Here is a 17826-nt window from a genome sequence, read left to right as displayed (position 1 = left end):
CCCTAAGCACCACATCTACACATATTTTAAATCCCTCCAAGGATGGTGACTCCCTAGGCAGCCTGTTCCAATGCTTGACAACCCTTTTGGTAAAGAAATTTTTCCTAATATCCAATCCAAAACATCTAGACATCATGGCCTCTGCAGTGATGAACTTGAGGAAAGCCTTAGAGCTTTTGAAGAACCTTGTGCTATTGAAGTTCTTGGCCCACCATGAACTGGAGATGATTTCTATGACACAGATGGACTGCAACGAGAAAGTGAGCACCCTGGGGATGGGGGAAATGAACCAGATCTCTTCTTGAGGCAATGGAAATACCACACTCAGAATCACATCCAAAGACTGGATCTCCATATGAAAGCACTGTGTCCAGGAAGGGTTTCCTTCTTCTATCTGCTGCTGGATGACTGCAAACAGGACAAAGTCACAGCAATCTCAGAGTTACTTCTGAGGCTCCAGGGAGGTCAGCACCTCAGAGCATATGGATGCCACAAAATCCTCTGACTTCACAATGGAGCGGCAGTTGCACATGCGGCTATATCCACAGTGTCGAGAGCACTCAGACTCTAGCCGTTCCTCTGAGAGAAACCCCTGACAGCCCAGAAAACAAAACCCAAATGCTCCAAGGAGCTGCTCCATGTTTGGTGTTTCTCACCCATAGTGCCACAGAATAATGTGCCTTTTGCCAAGAGACCGCAGTGTTGGGATTCACCTGACAGAACATGCTGTCCACGAAATGGGCACCTACCCTGGAAAACGTTGCCATGGGATCCCTGTCTGGTCAGTGGAGAGCTGGTCAGTGAATCCACCAGATTTGTCACATCCTAAGGCAGATGCCAGGTTAGGTCAGATGAATTCACTACCCCGAATGCCATATCCACATTTGTTTGGTCTCCACAGGCAGAACTGGCAGACTAGATGAGGCAGGCAGGTGCAGCCAACCCAGGCACCTAAGGCTGAAGTGAGGAGATGAATCCCACCATAGATCTCTACCAAAGGCCGTGTACTGAGATCATCTGTGTCTGTGTTCTTGCAGCAGCCCTGTGTGTTGTAGGACTACAGCAGTATTTAGGAAATGGAAGTGCCCCATGGATTAGCTGGCACGTGGATGCTGAAATGGGAACAAGAACACAGACAAGCTGGTGTCAGGCAAACCAACCAGAGAAAAGCAGTCACTTGGCTTCATGTTAGAGCTGCCCTCCAACCACTCTACGTGGAGCGCATATGATAGAAGTGCAGCTGAAAGAGATGCTGAGTAAACACTGAGGTTACTTATCTAGCTATTTCTATACATAGAAATACTGTGGGAGAGAGGGTGAGGGGTGGTGATCTCAGCGCTGGAAGATCAAGGGCAGAGCTTGATGTCTCTAATCCGTCTGCCCTAAGCAAGCAGAAGCCCTGGGAATTTTCTGTCCCTTCACACTCCTGGTGCAGCCCATGTCAACCAACACAACAGGCTGGTCTGCCCGCGGCTGATCGGGATCACACTCATCATGGATGGGGAAGGTTAGTCACTAGGGAGAAAGGGCAGCGCCTTATTGGTGATGAACCGATGATCCTTCTTTAGAAGACCTGATGATACAAAATGACTCAGCTTGGTTCATGTATTTGTTTTATCATCAGAATCTGCAAAATAGGATCCTTTGGTTGCTGGATCAGCAGATAACAAAGATGCTGAGCAGTTAGTGCTGGAGTTTCACCTGGACTGCTCTTGAAACCTGGGCAGATGCACATCTTGGAGGTCTCTGCGCTTTTACCAGGTAAATGAACGAAGCATAAGCATGCCCATCAGAAAGCACAAGCAGATGCGTAGTTTGAGCCTGACAGAGTGGCCATGGAGGGGTCAAAAAAGGAAGCAGAGAGACAGGGATTATGAAGTAAATGAAACGCTAAGACCAGCTCATGGGGAAGCGCTGAAGAATTGCAAGACAAATGCAAGCGACTCGGCTGGATCTCCCGGCAGACCAGAGGGGCTGCCAACGTTCTGCCCGTGTTCTGCCTTCAGCCAGCCTGAAGCACAGCAGTTAGGCAGGAAGCCTTGTCCAGGCTCCTAACGGGGATGGGCATGCAGAGGGGGGCAGCGCCTGACGCATCTCTCTGCCCTGCTTGTGTGATACGCAAAACGATCTGTGCATCCCCCATCTTGCAAGCTTTGTTCTCAAGGCAGGACTTCCTCCCTGTGAGTATGGCACAAAATGGTCAGGACGATCAGGTCCGGGCATCTGGCAGCTCCCCTACAAGCTTACGATCTAGAGAGTGGGTAACATCTTAAGCAGTAATACAACTGGGATCAGATTCCCACCCAAAATACAAGGCAGCAAGCAGGGTCTGAGTCAACAAAAAGAGGAGATTTAGCACTTGTGACCGCTCCACATGGTTTGCTGGGATTAAAAAACGAACCTGTTCTCCAATATGAAGAGAAGGCTTGAGTGTCTGGACCCCTGAGAGAGAGGACTTGAAGCATGACACAGGAAAGCAGAAAAAGCAACAAGCCCAGAAAGCGAGGAAAAGAGACAGTATCTCTCTGGAAGGAGAGCAAGGGCCAGATATTCCAGTCTATTATGGTACTTTAGAGCTGCAAAGACTTGTAAGACTGGGGACTTGACTGGTCTAAGGGCCTCAGAATAAGCTGTGAGGGCAAAATTTTAAACACGCTGCTTCTTGATGCTTGAATTTCTGTTGATAGGTGGCATTGCAGGACTGAGGTTACTTCCCTCCACAGCTCCAGGCTCCCTCGGCCACAGCTTGGAGCTGTGACCATCTGAGGTGGAGAAGCGTAAGGGAGCTGGGCAGCCTCACAGCAGACGCTTCTGTCAAAACTGCGATCAGCAGGAGATAAATTCCAATGGAGAAGGGCGAGCAGGCAGCGTACATGACTATGTGCAGGCTGCAGATGGGGCAATGTGTTGTTACCGTTGGATTACATGATCAAAGGTTGATCACCACAGCCATTAAGGAGCAGAGAACAATGACAGCTGGAGGAACCCCAGTGACCCCATCGCTGTCAGTGGAGCACCCCGGCTCAGCTACCGCAGGGCCACCATGGCCGGAGGGTCAGCCCCCAGCCTGTGTTCGAGACCCACGGGGTGAGCCGACGGGAGAGGATCTCTCCAGGTCACCCTGTGGACTGAGGGGAACTACTGCCTGTGGGGGCATGGGACTCCTTACGGGATACCAGGAAGAGCACTCTGGGATTGTGCCAGACCTACCGAGATGCTCAGTGAAAGGACCTGAGGCAGGAAAAGGGAGGGATGATGGTAAGAACAAGCACGGGAGAACAAAAGGAGAAGGGTGGTGAAGAGGCCAGTGGGAATACCAGGCTGCTGGTCAGTACGCTTGCCCGGCCATGCCCTGTGCCTGGTCACCACAGCCTGCCGCGTCTTGTCACCCCACCTCTTCTAGCCACTTTTCTGGGTGAAAGTGTGCTCTATATTGTGTACTTGTGTGTGTGTACATGAAGGTATCACTGCCAGCAACTGGGGAAGGGGCCATGGGTGGTAGGGTCCCGTAGGTGCTGGGGTGCCAGCAACTACACGCACCGGACTGCATGCGTATTGTATGTTGATGCACGTTAGGTGCATTTAATTTGTGAGGCATCATCAAGCTGAATTGGCCAGTGAGTAGGATAAGAGGCTTGGAGCCAGGTATCAGAGAGGCCATAGACCTAGGGAAGACACTGGAGAGACTGGGGGTCTGGGCATTTCCTACTGGAGGCACCAGATTGACCAGTGGGTTTGAGAGTCAGCTACTGGTAATGCCTGGTGTCTGGAGCAGCTGCCAGGGAGACTTGATTTGTGCTGGTGCACGCCTGTGCCTTAGGCAGCTGGGGAGATCTGGGGACTGGAGACCAGCTGCTGGACAGACCAAGTGTCTAAGGCCTGGGGATTGCAGTGCGCGTGCGTGCGCGTGCGTGCATGTGTGTGCGCGTGTGCCAAGAGATCCGAGTAGCAGCGAGTGGGGTGGGGCTGTGGGTCTCAGGGTTCACATGCTCAGGTGCCAGCAACTGGGGAGACTGGGGGAGCCAGGGGCCAGCTACCGGGCAGGCTGGAGGTCCAAGGCCAGCTACTAGAGGTATCCATATTGTATAGACATATGCACATATGTACATATTCTTTCCTGACAGGTTTTCATTCTGATCGGGCAGGGAGGGACAGGCTCAGGCCATTTGTGCTGTGTTTGCACGATGCTGTGTGTTTTCTGACCCGCGTGGCAGGCTGTGTGCTTACGTGTAGGGTGTGTCTGTGTGCGACGTGTAGGGTGTGTCTGTGTGTGTATATGTCCCCATCGGGACCCACGCTCAGCCTGGCTACTGACCGAACCGGGGAACGTGGAGCCGCAGCAGCCTGGCAGCTACGGGGCGACCGGATTCAAAGCTCCCAGCAGTTAGCAGGGAGCTCTCATTTTCCTTCTTTAAGATCGTCTGCTTCTCCTGGAGGGGTCTGGTGAAATTTTGCACCTCTACAAAATTAGGCAGAGGTTTCCTAGTTAAACCTGAAGAGAGACCTGTCTTGCTGAAGAAAGCACCGGGTGAGGACGCCAATGCTCGTTTGAGTATCCCGAACTCCGTACAGCCATCCCATGGATCTCATGGACAATGCCAGGACCAACGCACCCCAGCCTGCCGGCCAAGCAGGCTTCAGCCTGTCACGTTGCCCCAGGCCAGTCAGAGCCCTCCATTCGTACGGAAGGTGCCGGCGAGAACTGCGAGGCTAAAGAGGCTGGGGAGGCAGCGGGGCACAGCAGGCTTGGCCAGGACACTGCAGTTTGAACTCGATACGAGTAAGCCGGGTCCTGTACTACAGTTGCTGCAGGTTGGTATTAACCAAGCAAAAAGCCCCACTGCTAAACGTTGAATTTGCCTGAAGCTCTGCTCCCCCTCCAGGGGCAGACTCCCCCCTGCAGGCCGCCTTCTCTGGGTGGTCTTCGCTGCCTCCTTCAAGTCACCATCAGTTGGGCTCCCAGGTTTAACCTGTGGGGCAGCTCTGCTCATGCCAGTGCCCCACAGAAACACTTCCCACTCCTTCCCCAAAGGGGAGCCTCGCAGAGCAAAGGGGACCGCCGGAGCAGCCGCGGGACCACCCCCAGCATCCACAGCCAGCCGCCCCTCTCCCAGCTTCAGAAGCTAATTTAACTGCTGAAGTAGCATGAGGAAGACTAGGTCAGGTCAGGGCTTGCTCGGAGCTGTAAGCAGTGTCTCTGCCACCTGGTCCTTGCATGAAGGAGCCGTGTTGTGGTACTGGAGGAGCTGTTCCTCAGTCACGTGGAGACTGTCTGGAGACTGGCACCAAACCCTTCTCCACCTGCAAAGACCCCTCAGGGCTTCCCACCTGCACTTCTGTCTTTGAATTTGCTAACTCCAACGTGAAAGCACCTCACATGTATCTGGCTGTCCAGCACTGATCTCCAGTACTAAGAAAACTTTAAAGCTACAAGACTAAACATGAATTTCAGCAAGAGATGGTCTCAGGCTACAAGTTACAAGGCTAGAAATGAAGTCTCACACTTAAAATGCCCATGCACCTTCAATTTAAATTTAACACATCTCTATTCTGTACTCTTGGACACGTTGATGAAGACAGTCCCAGAGACCTGCACAAGGCTTCAAGCAATACCACAACATCTCCCTTTCTGAATATTGCCCTCAGGATGTGGCTTTGCATTGCGGCAAAGCTGCCGTGCTCATTCTAAACTCACCTCCAGCTTCCCTTGCTCGGGAAACCACATAGGCTTATTGCTCCACTTGCCACAGATTTAATGATCGCGCAGCCACAGGGGACGTCAGCTCAGCGAGCTGATCCAAAGGAAATGGTAACCCGCAGAGGACAAGTTACCAGCTAAATACATTTATTCTGCAGCTGAACATCCAAATTGGGAGGGAGGGGAGAGGACTGCAAGTCTCGGCCGGGAAGGGCTGCTCTACTGCAGCACTAACCTGCTCCTCGCACCCCATGTGGCTTTATAGGCATTTGAAATTATTCTTTGCTTAATAACGTACCTAATACTACATATCAGAAAAAGTATCAGCTCTATTACGATTTTGTCAGGTTTATGACAATTGGTACTTCACTGGCGCTCTTCAGAGCCTGCAGCAGAACACCCACATTGCGGATGACGTTGGCAGCCGGCTATTTGGGTCACGCAGACTTTGCCAGCACCCTCCTGCTCGCAGCTTTCGGGGGACTTTCCGTCTGCGAGGACTGTGCCCACGCACAGGACAGACAGAGGAAACAGCCCCACTGGGAACTGCTCTCCAGAAGGTTGGCTGCAAGTACGGAGGGGAAATCTGGCCCCCGCTAACTGCAGAAAGGAGAGCGGAGGAGAGGGGTGCTCTTCCCACTGGAGGTAAGGCCAAGCGCTGAGCTGCACTCACTCTGGAAAAAGTATTGCTAGAAAGATCCTGGAGCACTGATGGGAGCTCCAGGGTGTCTCAACCGACTGCCCGGTACAGTGGTGATGACCACCCTGGAAAGGAGAGCGTTTTCCAGTGTACGCTTGAGACCGCAGAGCGAATCGCAGCGAAGCCTCACCACCCACCTCCCCCGTCCCAGAGCGCTTCCACAACCAGCACAACTTCACACATCCACCTGCCAGAACTGCAACTCTGCTTGCCTTACCCCACGCACAACCACGGCCCACCCCACGCCACACGTCGGACCCACGCAGACGCCGAATGCCGCATTACTGGCTTTAAAGCCTCATGATTTTTGCATGGGAGGATGCGAGAAAGCAAAACCCCACGGGATGCCAGCCCTTCCTCTGACTGTACAGACCACCTGGCCAGCGTGCACTGCTGGCACTTGCCGCGAGGAGATGCGCGACCGTGCTACCCACCTCAAACATCCACACAGAGCTCCCCTTCCCATCCCCCCTAACACAGGGTCGCTTCACAGACGTGGTGTCAGTTCGGCCCCCATCCACCTCTTCTGTCGCTGTTGCTCCCTTGGAAGGGGCAGGATTCATCTCACATCCCTTCCTGCACGGACAGCGTACACATGTCCGCTTGAAACAAACTCTCTGGGATCCCTTTACAATTAAGGCACAGAAACGGGCGTCTCGGCTGAGTGATTCACAAACACTTTCATAATTTCTCAACTGCCTTATTGCAACAGCCTTTTCTCCGGCTTTAAGAAATGCAGACTTGGCCTAGTCATGCCATACCCATTTGGCATGGATTCTGAACGTAATTTTCACTTGCAAGCACCAGAGTAATGTTTCCTACACTTTCCTCCTATAGTGAAGAGAGTCCCTGCAAACGTTAACAAATCAATGTTATCACTCTTTTTTAAATCACTCCTTAAAACTATCCGCTGCTGTGTTCACTACAAGGTGAACATCAAAAATGCTCTGAGGGCTGGAACAGCTCTGCTGGGAGGACAGGCTGGGAGAGCTGGGGGGCTCAGCCTGGAGCAGAGAAGGCTCCGGGGAGACCTTCCTGCAGCTGCCAGGGCTGAGAGGGGGCTTAGAAGAAAGGTGGGGACAGACTTTTTAGCAGGGTCTGTAGTGACAGGACAAGGGGTAACGGTTTTAAACTAAAAGAGGGCAGAGTTAGACTAGGTATAAGGAAGAAATGTTTCCCAGTGAGGGTGGTGAAACCCTGGCCCAGGTTGCCCAGAGAGGTGGTCGATGCCCCATCCCTGGGAACATCCCAGGTCAGGTTGGACGGGGCTCTGAGCACCCTGCTCTGGTTGAAGATGTCACAGAATCACAGAACCGTTAAGGTTGGAAAAGACCTTTAAGATCATCAAATCCAACCATTAACCCAACACCACAATGCTCACTAAACCACGTCCACATGTTTTTTGAACACTTCCAGTGATGGTGACTCCACCAGCTCCCTGGGCAGCCTGTGCCAACGCAATTATTGTACCTGAAGTACGTGTTTTCGTCAAGACATCCAAGCAGCAGGCATTTCAGTAACAATTATTACCCGGCTCTCAAAACACCTTACAAAGGAGAATAATTTTATGCCAGACGTAGGCCCTTGTCCTGCAGAGCAAGGTGCTGCCAGCGGCCATCGGTCACTCCCTGCCGCGCCCGGGCTCACCTCAATCAGAAAGTCTCCCGTGCGAAGCCCTGCTCTCCAAGCGACACCTTCCACATCCACCGATTCCAGGTACTGGAGTGCTGGGAAGGCTGGGGTTGGGGTGAACTCCTCAATTGGGGTTTCAGCTACAAAACACAGAGAGAGAGAGATTGAGACAGTGTGGCAAAAAGTAAGCAGAACATGGACAAGAATGCGCAGGAGCCTAGGAAAATCTGTGTGTTGGCTCAGAAAGAACACATACGCAAGACTCAGCTCGGCGTCGATGCAGGAACCAGAGCCAACGCTACACTTCATCAGCTTAGGCCCTGAGGTAGCCCCAGAACCTCCCGGACACGTGTGACGCCCGGAGTCACGTATGTTCCCACAGGGTCCCGAAAGCCTCGTCCATCTCCCAGTACCACAGACAAAATGAGAACAACATCTGTGAACGATGCCAGGAGGGGAGGAACTCACTCCTTCTGTGTCCACGTCTGAGTTAGCAGCTCTGGGCCTCTTTCGCAGTCAGCAGAGAAAAACCACGTGCACCATGCACCTGTGCCGTCGCAGACGTGACACCCGCTTTCAGCACGCCAGAGCGGTGCCTCTCTCCTACTGGTCCTACAGGAGACCGTTCGCTCAGCAGCAGAGGGACACTTGTTGGTGGACATCTACATTAGACAAATGAACCCCACTCTTCATCAGTGAGGTTCTAACTACATTCCTGGTCGGAAAATCTGCTCCTGCCCCCAGAAGAACACCATATCCAGGGACGAGACTTTCTCAGAGGGACCCAGGCAGCACACTTACATCACCCAGCTCCAGCCCATCTTGCTTCACCGCTCATCCAGGATGGAGGAATTTTGCATGGCAGATGCCCAACTTATAGCAGAGAGGAGCTTGTGTGATGCGACAAACGAACAAGCTTCCCTTGACTGTTTATCAGCAGGAGACTGTTGCAAATGTTCAGAAACATCAGATCCGTTAAAGAAATAAAGCAGAAAGGCCACAGCTACTCTTTACAGGCTGGCCAGACTCTGGTCACCTGAAACCACCGGTGGCTGCCCCAGCACAGAGTGTATCAGCTGTGGCTGTTTCAGGGGTATTTTCCCCTTTGTGTATGGCGAATAGACCTGCTGCCTGTGTACCGGCTTCGGAGCAGAGGGGGTTTGTGTCTTGCTACACAAGACCATAGCACTGGATCAGCGAGGACTTCACTAGGCCTTACATGACTGGAAACACCTGAAGTGGCTCCAGGAGCAGCTTGAGTCATCCCTTTTCTAATGGCATGCAACCTCATTACTGGCTCTGACGTGTCACCAGACAGGCGGCCATTCCTAATACTTGTGCCACAGATGAGGAAAGAGAGAGGTTACCTTTCCAAGAGAAGCGCTGCTGCTCAGCGCTGCGACACTGGCCACCCGCTTGTGCAGCCTCCCAGGGAGCAGTATCTACAGGGCCACTCCAGCCCCCGCTCCGCTTAGCGGCAGTCCCAGGACTAGAGAGGAGATAGTGCCACCTCCGGTGCTCTGCGCTGCACTGGTTTTGGGGCTGTTCTCAGCTGGGAGCAGCCTCAAAGACGAAGCTGAAGATGGGCTACCAGATACAAGAGTACTGAGCAAGTGGAGGGGTGAAGGCGCAACCCTGTGCCAACTCCTGTTTTCCCGGCCTGCAGAAACAAGAGATGATATTCCACATCGCCTGACTGTCACGCTCAAAGAAAACTATTGACACATTCGGAGTAAGTGGCTGAAAACCCCAGACATGCTCTGACAGACCTGCACTGACCTGGCAGTGTGATACACACCGGAGGCTCAGCGAGTGGGTTTGGCTGCTCCTCCACCTGGGACAGCCACCTTGCTCGCCGCCAGACCCCCCAACAGCAGTACAGCAGCCATCCTGCTAGCAGCTCTTCGGCATCCTTAAATCACCAGGAGGAGACGAGGCTAACAAGCCATTGTTTTGCCTAATGACGCAGCGTATGTCATGCACCAAGAGACATTCGTGCCTACTACTAGTGCCAGCTGCACCTTGGCCGCTGACCCGTGGCTGGCCGACAGCGCGGCGCTGCCGCTCGCACAGGGTCGGCTCAGAAGCGTGATGCACGGCTGCTGGCGCCGACGCTGGTGCAGGTTGCCTCAGTGCGCTGCTCTACACAAGCCGCACGTTTAGGTCTAGTGGTCGTGACTGGGGTGCATACAGACTGCTGGCAGATGGCCGTATTTGATGTCGCAGTGCATTACTTTCTCCTGAAGGGTAATTAATACAGGAGCGTGAAGAAGGGCTCGCAAACCAGCACCAAGATCAGCACAAGAGACTCTCAGAGCTCGTCTGCGATGGCTCGCGCTGTCCTCCCTTTGAGCAGAGTAATCCTCACGTGGGTAGGAGAGAAGCTAAAGCTAGTTGGTAAGAAATGCAACAGCGAGGCAACAGTTGCATAAAACAGCCGGCTCGAACATATGCAGATCCTAGGAATTCAAAACAGAGACATGTTCCCCAAACCCTGGCCAGGCTGGCAATTTTGGGGCTGGGTGAACTGAAGGCTCTCACTCAGGGCTTTTCAGCAGACTGATGGAGGTGCTGTTTTCTCACACGCACCTTTAGACCATGCAGGATTCACTGTCTCATCTTCATTCAGAAGAGCCAGTGGTAAAAGGACACTCTTTGCTAGTGTAGGGACAGCTCTGAGCAGGATGCACTGAAGGATCCAGGATAACTTTCTAAGAAGTCAAACACCAAATGTCTTCTTTAGCGGCTGATGCTGGTTGAACAAACCGTTTGCCTTAGAGATATGCAACAAGCCAGTCAGAAAAAAACACGATTATCTAGTCTGATATCACACATGACAAGGGCCAGAGTCTTCAACAAAGGTCCCTGTAGGTCCACCTCTCACCTCAGCTGATGTATGCAGAGAGCATGGTTTCCTTTTGCCAGCAATATAGATAATGACGTATTGTATCAACAGGCCTAGATAAGTTATCCATCACTCTAAGTCTGTTATCAAAACAATATATTTCTAAGCACTGTGTCAAAACCCTAATGAAGCAGTAGATTTAATAACAGAGTCAGTGGATGATCTTGTGCATACATCTCCTTTGATGTCAGGTCACTCCAGTAAATGTGACCTACGTTCTCTTTCATTTGTGTAAAATGTACAGATACTGATTTTATACAGACAAAGATATTTCCATCCTTTACCATACTACTACTTCTTTATTATTTTATTTAAAATTTTTAAGCAAGATTTTTCCTGCTAAATCAGATAGCCATCAGCTAGCACCAGACCAAGACAAAGTTTGCCTGACAAGATGTTAATACGCTGAATGATCTTAGATGTTTTTCATCAACAGCTTTCCATGACTTCTTTCTCTGATGGAAGCTAGCTTACGTGGCAAACAGCGGACAAGTCATCCTACCTATTTTTAAAAATGCCAATGTAACATTTGATATCTCCAAATCCTTCAGGACTTCCCCAGTGTTAAATTCCACTCCTTGGATCAGTGTTGACCAGCAAGTTCTTTCAATAGCCTGAAGTCCAAAGAACCACAAACATGACCTTGCTGCAGACTGTAGCTGCAAAACTAAGTGCCCATTATGCTGGACCCAGGCCTGGAAGGGTATGAGGTTTGAGGTGAGAAAGACCTTGTGTATTGTCTGAACCTCTGAAAATGAGAAAAGGGGAGACTTGGGCTCTCTGAATGTCAAGTAAATTATTTATATAATGACAATGAGACATGCAGTCTCTCTAGAATACCATCACTGTACTTCACAAAACAGGAACATCAGCATGACATACCAGTATTGCTCTCTCATCATACATGCATCGTAATTAAGTCATGGAAAGGTTAAGTGGAAGTCCTGACCCCTGGAGAGGATAGAGTTGGACAGATGACAATTTAATTGGTTTCCTAGCCAGGAGAAGGAGCCTGGCATGAACAAACCATGTTACCATCACAGCAGCTCCAGATACACCCGTCCCATCAGGTTTACCTCCTCTGCGACCCCACAGTTGCACAATTCAGAAGTGCTGCTCCGCGTTTCCCCACCATGGGGCTGATGACAGCCCATGGATGGCAGAGAACTCCTAAATCATAGCTCAGAGACAGTCACCTGAGCGATAGTTCAAGGATGTATTTTTCCTATTGGTAATCAAAGACATAAACTGATAGGGAATACAGATAAAATTAACCTAGGAAATACAGCCTTATAGCCAATTTTGTCACCTGCATTACTGATGCGTTACATGAGGACTCCAGGCACGCTATTTTCCGTGGGCTGGAAGCCGTATATCTACAGTAACTGCATGCCATGATACACAATTTGTAAAGTGTCACTAGTGCCTTAATGATTCAGTAAGCAAGAAAATGCATCCTGAAGTGAGAACTATATCCTTATGAAACAAATACTAGAAGCATAATTTAATACAGGAGGGGGAAAAACGTAGACAGAGGAAGTAACCAGCTCTCCCTTAATAATGCCTGAAGTCCCAGTACTTGGTCACAGGGAATGAGAAACAAGCTCTAGTAATGGACAAAGAAACATAAACTAAACCAGCCCTTTTCCATGCAGAGAATGAGGTCTACAGGGCTAACTGCTCCTTGTGTCTCCAATGGCCACGTCAGTGGATGTGACCTCCAGGTGTAGGTGTAATCCAGCACTGGATTTCCCATCTGACCCAATTAACTTGCAGACTGAGGAAATCACAGACTCATAGAACAGTTTGGGTTGGAAGGGACCTTTGAGGCCATCTACTCCAACCCCCTGCCACGAGCAGGGACATCTTCAACTCGAGCAGGTTGCTCAGAGCCCCGTCCAACCTGACCTGTTCCATCCAACCTGGATGTTCCCAGGGATGGGGCATCGACCACCTCTCTGGGCAACCTGGGCCAGGGTTTCACCACCCTCATTGTCAAAAATTTCCTCCTCAGATCCAGTCGAAATCTCCCCTCTTTTAGTTTAAAACCGTTACCCCTTGTCCTGTTGCTACAGGCCCTGCTAAAAAGTCTGTCCCCATCTTTCTTCTAAGCCCCCCCTCAGCCCTGGCAGCTGCAGGAAGGTCTCCCCGGAGCCTTCTCTGCTCCAGGCTGAACCCCCCCAGCTCTCCCAGCCTGTCCTCCCAGCAGAGCTGTTCCAGCCCTCGGAACGTTGCTGGGGCCTCCTCTGGCCCCGCTCCAGCAGGTCCGTGTCTCTCCTGTGCCGAGGGCTCCGGAGCTGGATGCAGCACTGCAGGGGGGTCTCCCCAGAGCGGGGCAGAGGGGCAGAACCCCCTCCCTCGCCCTGCTGGCCACGCGGCTTTGGGGGCAGCCCAGGACACGGTTGGCTTCCGGGCTGTGAGTGCACATTGCCGGCTCATGCCCAACTTTTCATCCCGCAGGACCCGTAAGTCCTTCTCAGCAGGGCTGCTCTCCACCCCTTCATACCCAGCCTGTGCTGATACTGGGGATTGCCCCGACCCAGGGGCAGGACCCTGCCCTTGGCCTTGTTGAACCTCATGAGGTTCACATAGACCTGTTCCTCAACCTTGTCCAGGCCCCTCTGGATGGCATCCTGTCCCTCAGGTGGGTCAGCCGCACCACTCAGCTTGGTGTCATCTGCAAACTTGCTGAGGGTGTCATTGATGATGATATTGAACAGTACTGGTCCCAGTAAGGACCCCTGAGGGACACTGCTTGTCACCGATTTCCATCTGGACATTGCGGTATTGACCACAACCCTATGGATGTGACCATTCAACCAATTCCTCATCCACCCAGCAGTCCACCCATATCTGCATTGTAGAGAGAAGGATGTTGTGGGGGACCCTGCCAAAAGCCGTGCAGAAGTCCAGACAGACGACATGGGTAGCTCTTCCCTTGTCCACTGATGTGGTCAATCCATCACAGAAGGCCACCAGGTTGGTCAGGCAGAACTTGCCCTTGGTGAAGCCGTGCTGGCTGTCTCAAATCTCCTCCCTGTCCTCCATGTACCTTAGCATAGTTTCTGGGAGGATCTGTTCCATGATCTTCCCAGCACAGAGGTGAGGCTGATGGGTTGGTAGGTCCCAGGGTCCTCCTTGCTACACTTTTAAAAAATGGGTGCAATGTTTCCCTTTCCCCAGTCTCCAGGGACTTCACTTGACTGCCAGGACTTTTCAAATATCCTGGAGAGTGGCTTGGTAACTGCATCAGCCAATTCCCTCAGGACTCTGGGATGCATTTCGTCAGGTCCCATAGACTTGTGCATGTTGAGGTTCCTCAGGGGGTCTCAAACCTGATCTTCTCTTACGGTGGGAGGGACTTTGCTCCTCCAGTCCTTGTCTTGCAGGCCATCCTCTCAAGAGGTGTGGGAAGAGAGACTGCCAGGGAAGACTGAGGCAGAGAAGTCGTGGAGTACCTCAGCCTTCTCCTTGTCTGTTGTTACCAGTCTGCCAGTCTTGCTCATGAAGAGGGGTGTGCTTTCTTTGTCCTTCCTTTTCTGGCTGACATCCCTAGAGAAGCCCTTCTTGTTATTCTTTGCATCCCTTGCCAAGCTCAGCTCCAGCCGTGCCTTGGTCCTCCTGACCTCATCCCTACACAACCGGGCAGCGTCCCTGTACTCATCCCAGGATCCCCGTCCCTGCTTCCACTGCCTGTGCTTTTCCTTCTTGCCCGTTAATGTGACCATCAGGTCTCCATTCAGCCATGCTGGTCTCTCGCCTTCCTTTCCCTATTATTTCTTACACCAGGGGATCGAGAGCTCCTGCTCTATATGGAAAGTGTCCTTAAAGATCTGCCAGCTCTGTGCTGCTCCCTTGTCCCTGAGGGCAGTTTTGCAGGAGGTCCTATTGACCAACTCCCTGAAGAGCTGCAAGTTTGCTTTCCTAAGATTCAGGGTCCTGACTTAACTCTTTGCCTGACCCATATCCCTCTGGACTGCGAACCCCACCAGAGCATGATCACTGTAGCCCAGGCTGCCTCCAATCATGATGTCACCAATTAGCTCACGTGCGTTGGTGACCAACAGGTCCAGTATGGCATCCCCTCTGGTAGGGCTGTCTTATTACCTGGCACAGGAAGTTCTCCTCCATGCACGCCAGGAGTCTCCTGGATTGCTCACCACTCGCCGTGCTACTTTTCCAGCAGCTGTTGGGGTGGTTGAAGTCCCCCAGCAGGATGAGAGCCTGCGAGCGCGATGCCTCCTGTAGCTGGAGCGAGAAGGCTTCATCAATAGGCTTCCCTTGATCGGGCCGCCTGTGGTAGAGACCAACCACAAGGTTCCCTTTGTTGCCTCGGTCCCTCATTCTTACCCATAAGCTTTTGACCAGCTGATGGCAATTCTTCAGACAGCTCTTCCCACTCTATCCGTTTCTTGACGTAGAGGGCAACACTTCCACCCTTCCTTCCTCACCTGCCCCTTCTGAACAGCCTGTAGCCATCGATAGCTGCACTCCAGTCACTCCCACCAAGTTTCAGTAATGGCAACCAGGTTGTAGCTTTCTAACAGCACGGTGGCTTCCAACTCCTCCTGTTTGTTGCCCACGCTGTGTGCATTGGTGTAGGGGCACTTCAGCCAGGCTGTTGGCTGTGTCACCTTCTTAGAGGAACATCCCTTAGTTCCTTTCAGATCTTTCACTAGTGCAACAGGCTGAGGGGCCCTGCTAGCACCCCATCCCTCTAACCTTGGCGTGTCATCCCACAGCTTGTCATGGGCAAGCCTGATATTACCCCACTCCCCCTTCAAGTCTAGTTTAAAGCCCTGTCAATAAGCCCCGCCAGCTTTTGAGCAAAGAGCCTCTTCTCCTTTTGAGGAAGCTTAAATCCATCTGATGCCAGCAAGCCAGGCCATCCCATTATCAAAAAACCCCAAACTGTGGCGGTGACACCAGCCACATATTAATAGACTGGGCCCTTCCTGTTTCAGAACTTTCCCTTACAGCTGCTTTTGGTTACCATTCAGTCAAATGTGTCGGTGTTGTGCTTATACCTGGTCAGTACTGAGACTGCTCTATACTTCACTGCAAAGGACCTGCAGAGGGAGAAAATTCCTCTGCAGTACACAGCAATTAAAACTTCCTGGGTAAGTGTCAGAGAAGTTGTAAAACCAGCTTACCACCTGAAAGCCCAACCCTGCCTTACCTGTTAAGCTGATGGGTACTGGGCACATCGTTTTCTGTAATGGAATAGAACTAAATTAAATGTATGTTGACAGCAACCCTATGGAGCACCTGTAAACCATACCACGTGCACGAGACCTTGGTGGTGGGGATATCTCCTTCCAAACCACCAGAGTCTGCTGAAAGGGGCAGAAGCACCCCTGGGGAATAATGATCTGGCAAAGGCAAAGGGTGGACAGAAACCCCACTGCTACAGGAGAGGCCCCGACTGCCACTCCTCTGTCTCCATGGCAGACTGTCCAGCCCACAGGCCTGATGTGGAAAACCCATGCTCCTCTGGGTCATGGGAGATGGAGCCCTGCATGGGACGTGCCCGAGCATGGCCATACACAGACATCCACGCGCTGCCTTCAGACAGCGTGCCCTTTAAAACACGCTGGAGTCAGTACTGCAAACGGTGAAGTGATGGCCCAGGGCAAACCTCAGGAGCCTGCTCTTCCCTAAAAGCCAGCCGTCCAGAGGTGGTGGACAGATGACAATGCTGACAGGACTGGAGCAGGCACCAACCCGGCACCAAGATGCTCGATCCGTATGTAGGGTCGTTCTGCTGACAGCGAGAGACCAAGGAGCAGGCTGGACACACAGGGGACGGTCAGAAGAACACATCTGCTTTCTTGTCCTGATCTGGGCTGTGGTGATCAAGCCCGGAGGTGCCCAGCAGAAACCCTGCCAAACAGCCCCAGCCACATCATTCACGTACCTTTGTAACCTTTTTCCCAGTTCCTGACACTCCTTTTTGCTGCCCCAGTTTCCTCCCAAATGAACAATCTGCCTCTAGCTACTTTTTCCCCATTCACCCCAGTTTTGCTACATCTGTACTCAAGTCTAGTATTTCCAATACCTTTACCTAGATAATCTTGCGAAGTTTGGCCACTTCTAGCATCACTCCCCTGACACACTGACGAAATCCAGCCATTCCTCCCTCACTGCAGTCTGTCATCTCCCATCTCTCACGTCACGTCCCGTTGTTCCTGCCTCCTGTTCAGCTAGCTTAATCTCAGCCTTGTCAGCAGCCCAGCCGTTTGCCTACAGCCCCAACACCAACGAAACAAGAAATATTAGTGAGAACAACCCGCAGTGTTCAGAGCTGCTGGAGCCCCGGTGATGGAGGACACCCATACTCGGTACACAGCCTGGGAAGCCCGACCTATGCCTCTCACGGAGGCTCAAGCGAAGGCTGAGTGCAGCAGACCAGCCACCACAAAATCCACAAAACCCAGCTTGGGACCACACACTCCAAAATATTGTTTCCAGATCAGAGCCCGTGGGAAAACTTTAGGACAGAGGTATGTAATTCAGGGACAATTCATCTCTAAGTGCCTAGCCAGGAAGGAAATAAAATTTAAGGAGGCTCTCTTACCCAACTGGCAAAGGCAAAACTAAATCAAAAGGTTTGGAATTAAATTACAGAAATTCTCACTGGTAATGAGGTAAGATTTCCTAATGAGGAAGTCTACTGTTCACTGCAAAAGCTCATGACTTTAAATCTCAGGGAGCATAATTCATACCTCTCGAGGAGCTGTCACGTTAACACTACAGCTCTGGCTGTGCAATTTGATCACGGTGGCCACTTCCTGCTCTTAAAAATCCGCTGTCTGGGCTGTCTCACACGAAGGACGCCAGCCTCGGCTGCGCCTGGCAGTCGGGAGAAGCGCTGGAAGAGCCGGATCACCA

At 51.8% G+C, this 17826-nt stretch overlaps 1 protein-coding gene across 1 annotated transcript in view; it reads right to left on the bottom strand.

Moving 5' to 3' along the window:
- The window catches only part of SHANK3 (SH3 and multiple ankyrin repeat domains 3), a gene marked incomplete at both ends in the record, with an annotated part of 394260 nt that overhangs the window by 69434 nt on the left and 307000 nt on the right, over positions 1-17826 (bottom strand). Inside the window, 1 exon segment of the mRNA XM_082010792.1 lies at positions 8046-8170. Coding sequence (XP_081866918.1) covers positions 8046-8170 — 125 coding nt within the window.

The sequence above is a fragment of the Phaethon aethereus genome (assembly GCF_964289735.1).
Source record: "Phaethon aethereus genome assembly, chromosome: 1".
Classification (NCBI taxonomy): Eukaryota; Metazoa; Chordata; class Aves; order Phaethontiformes; family Phaethontidae; genus Phaethon; species Phaethon aethereus.
Note: the sequence above shows the minus strand (reverse complement) of the source record. Positions and strands in the feature narration are given on the sequence as shown.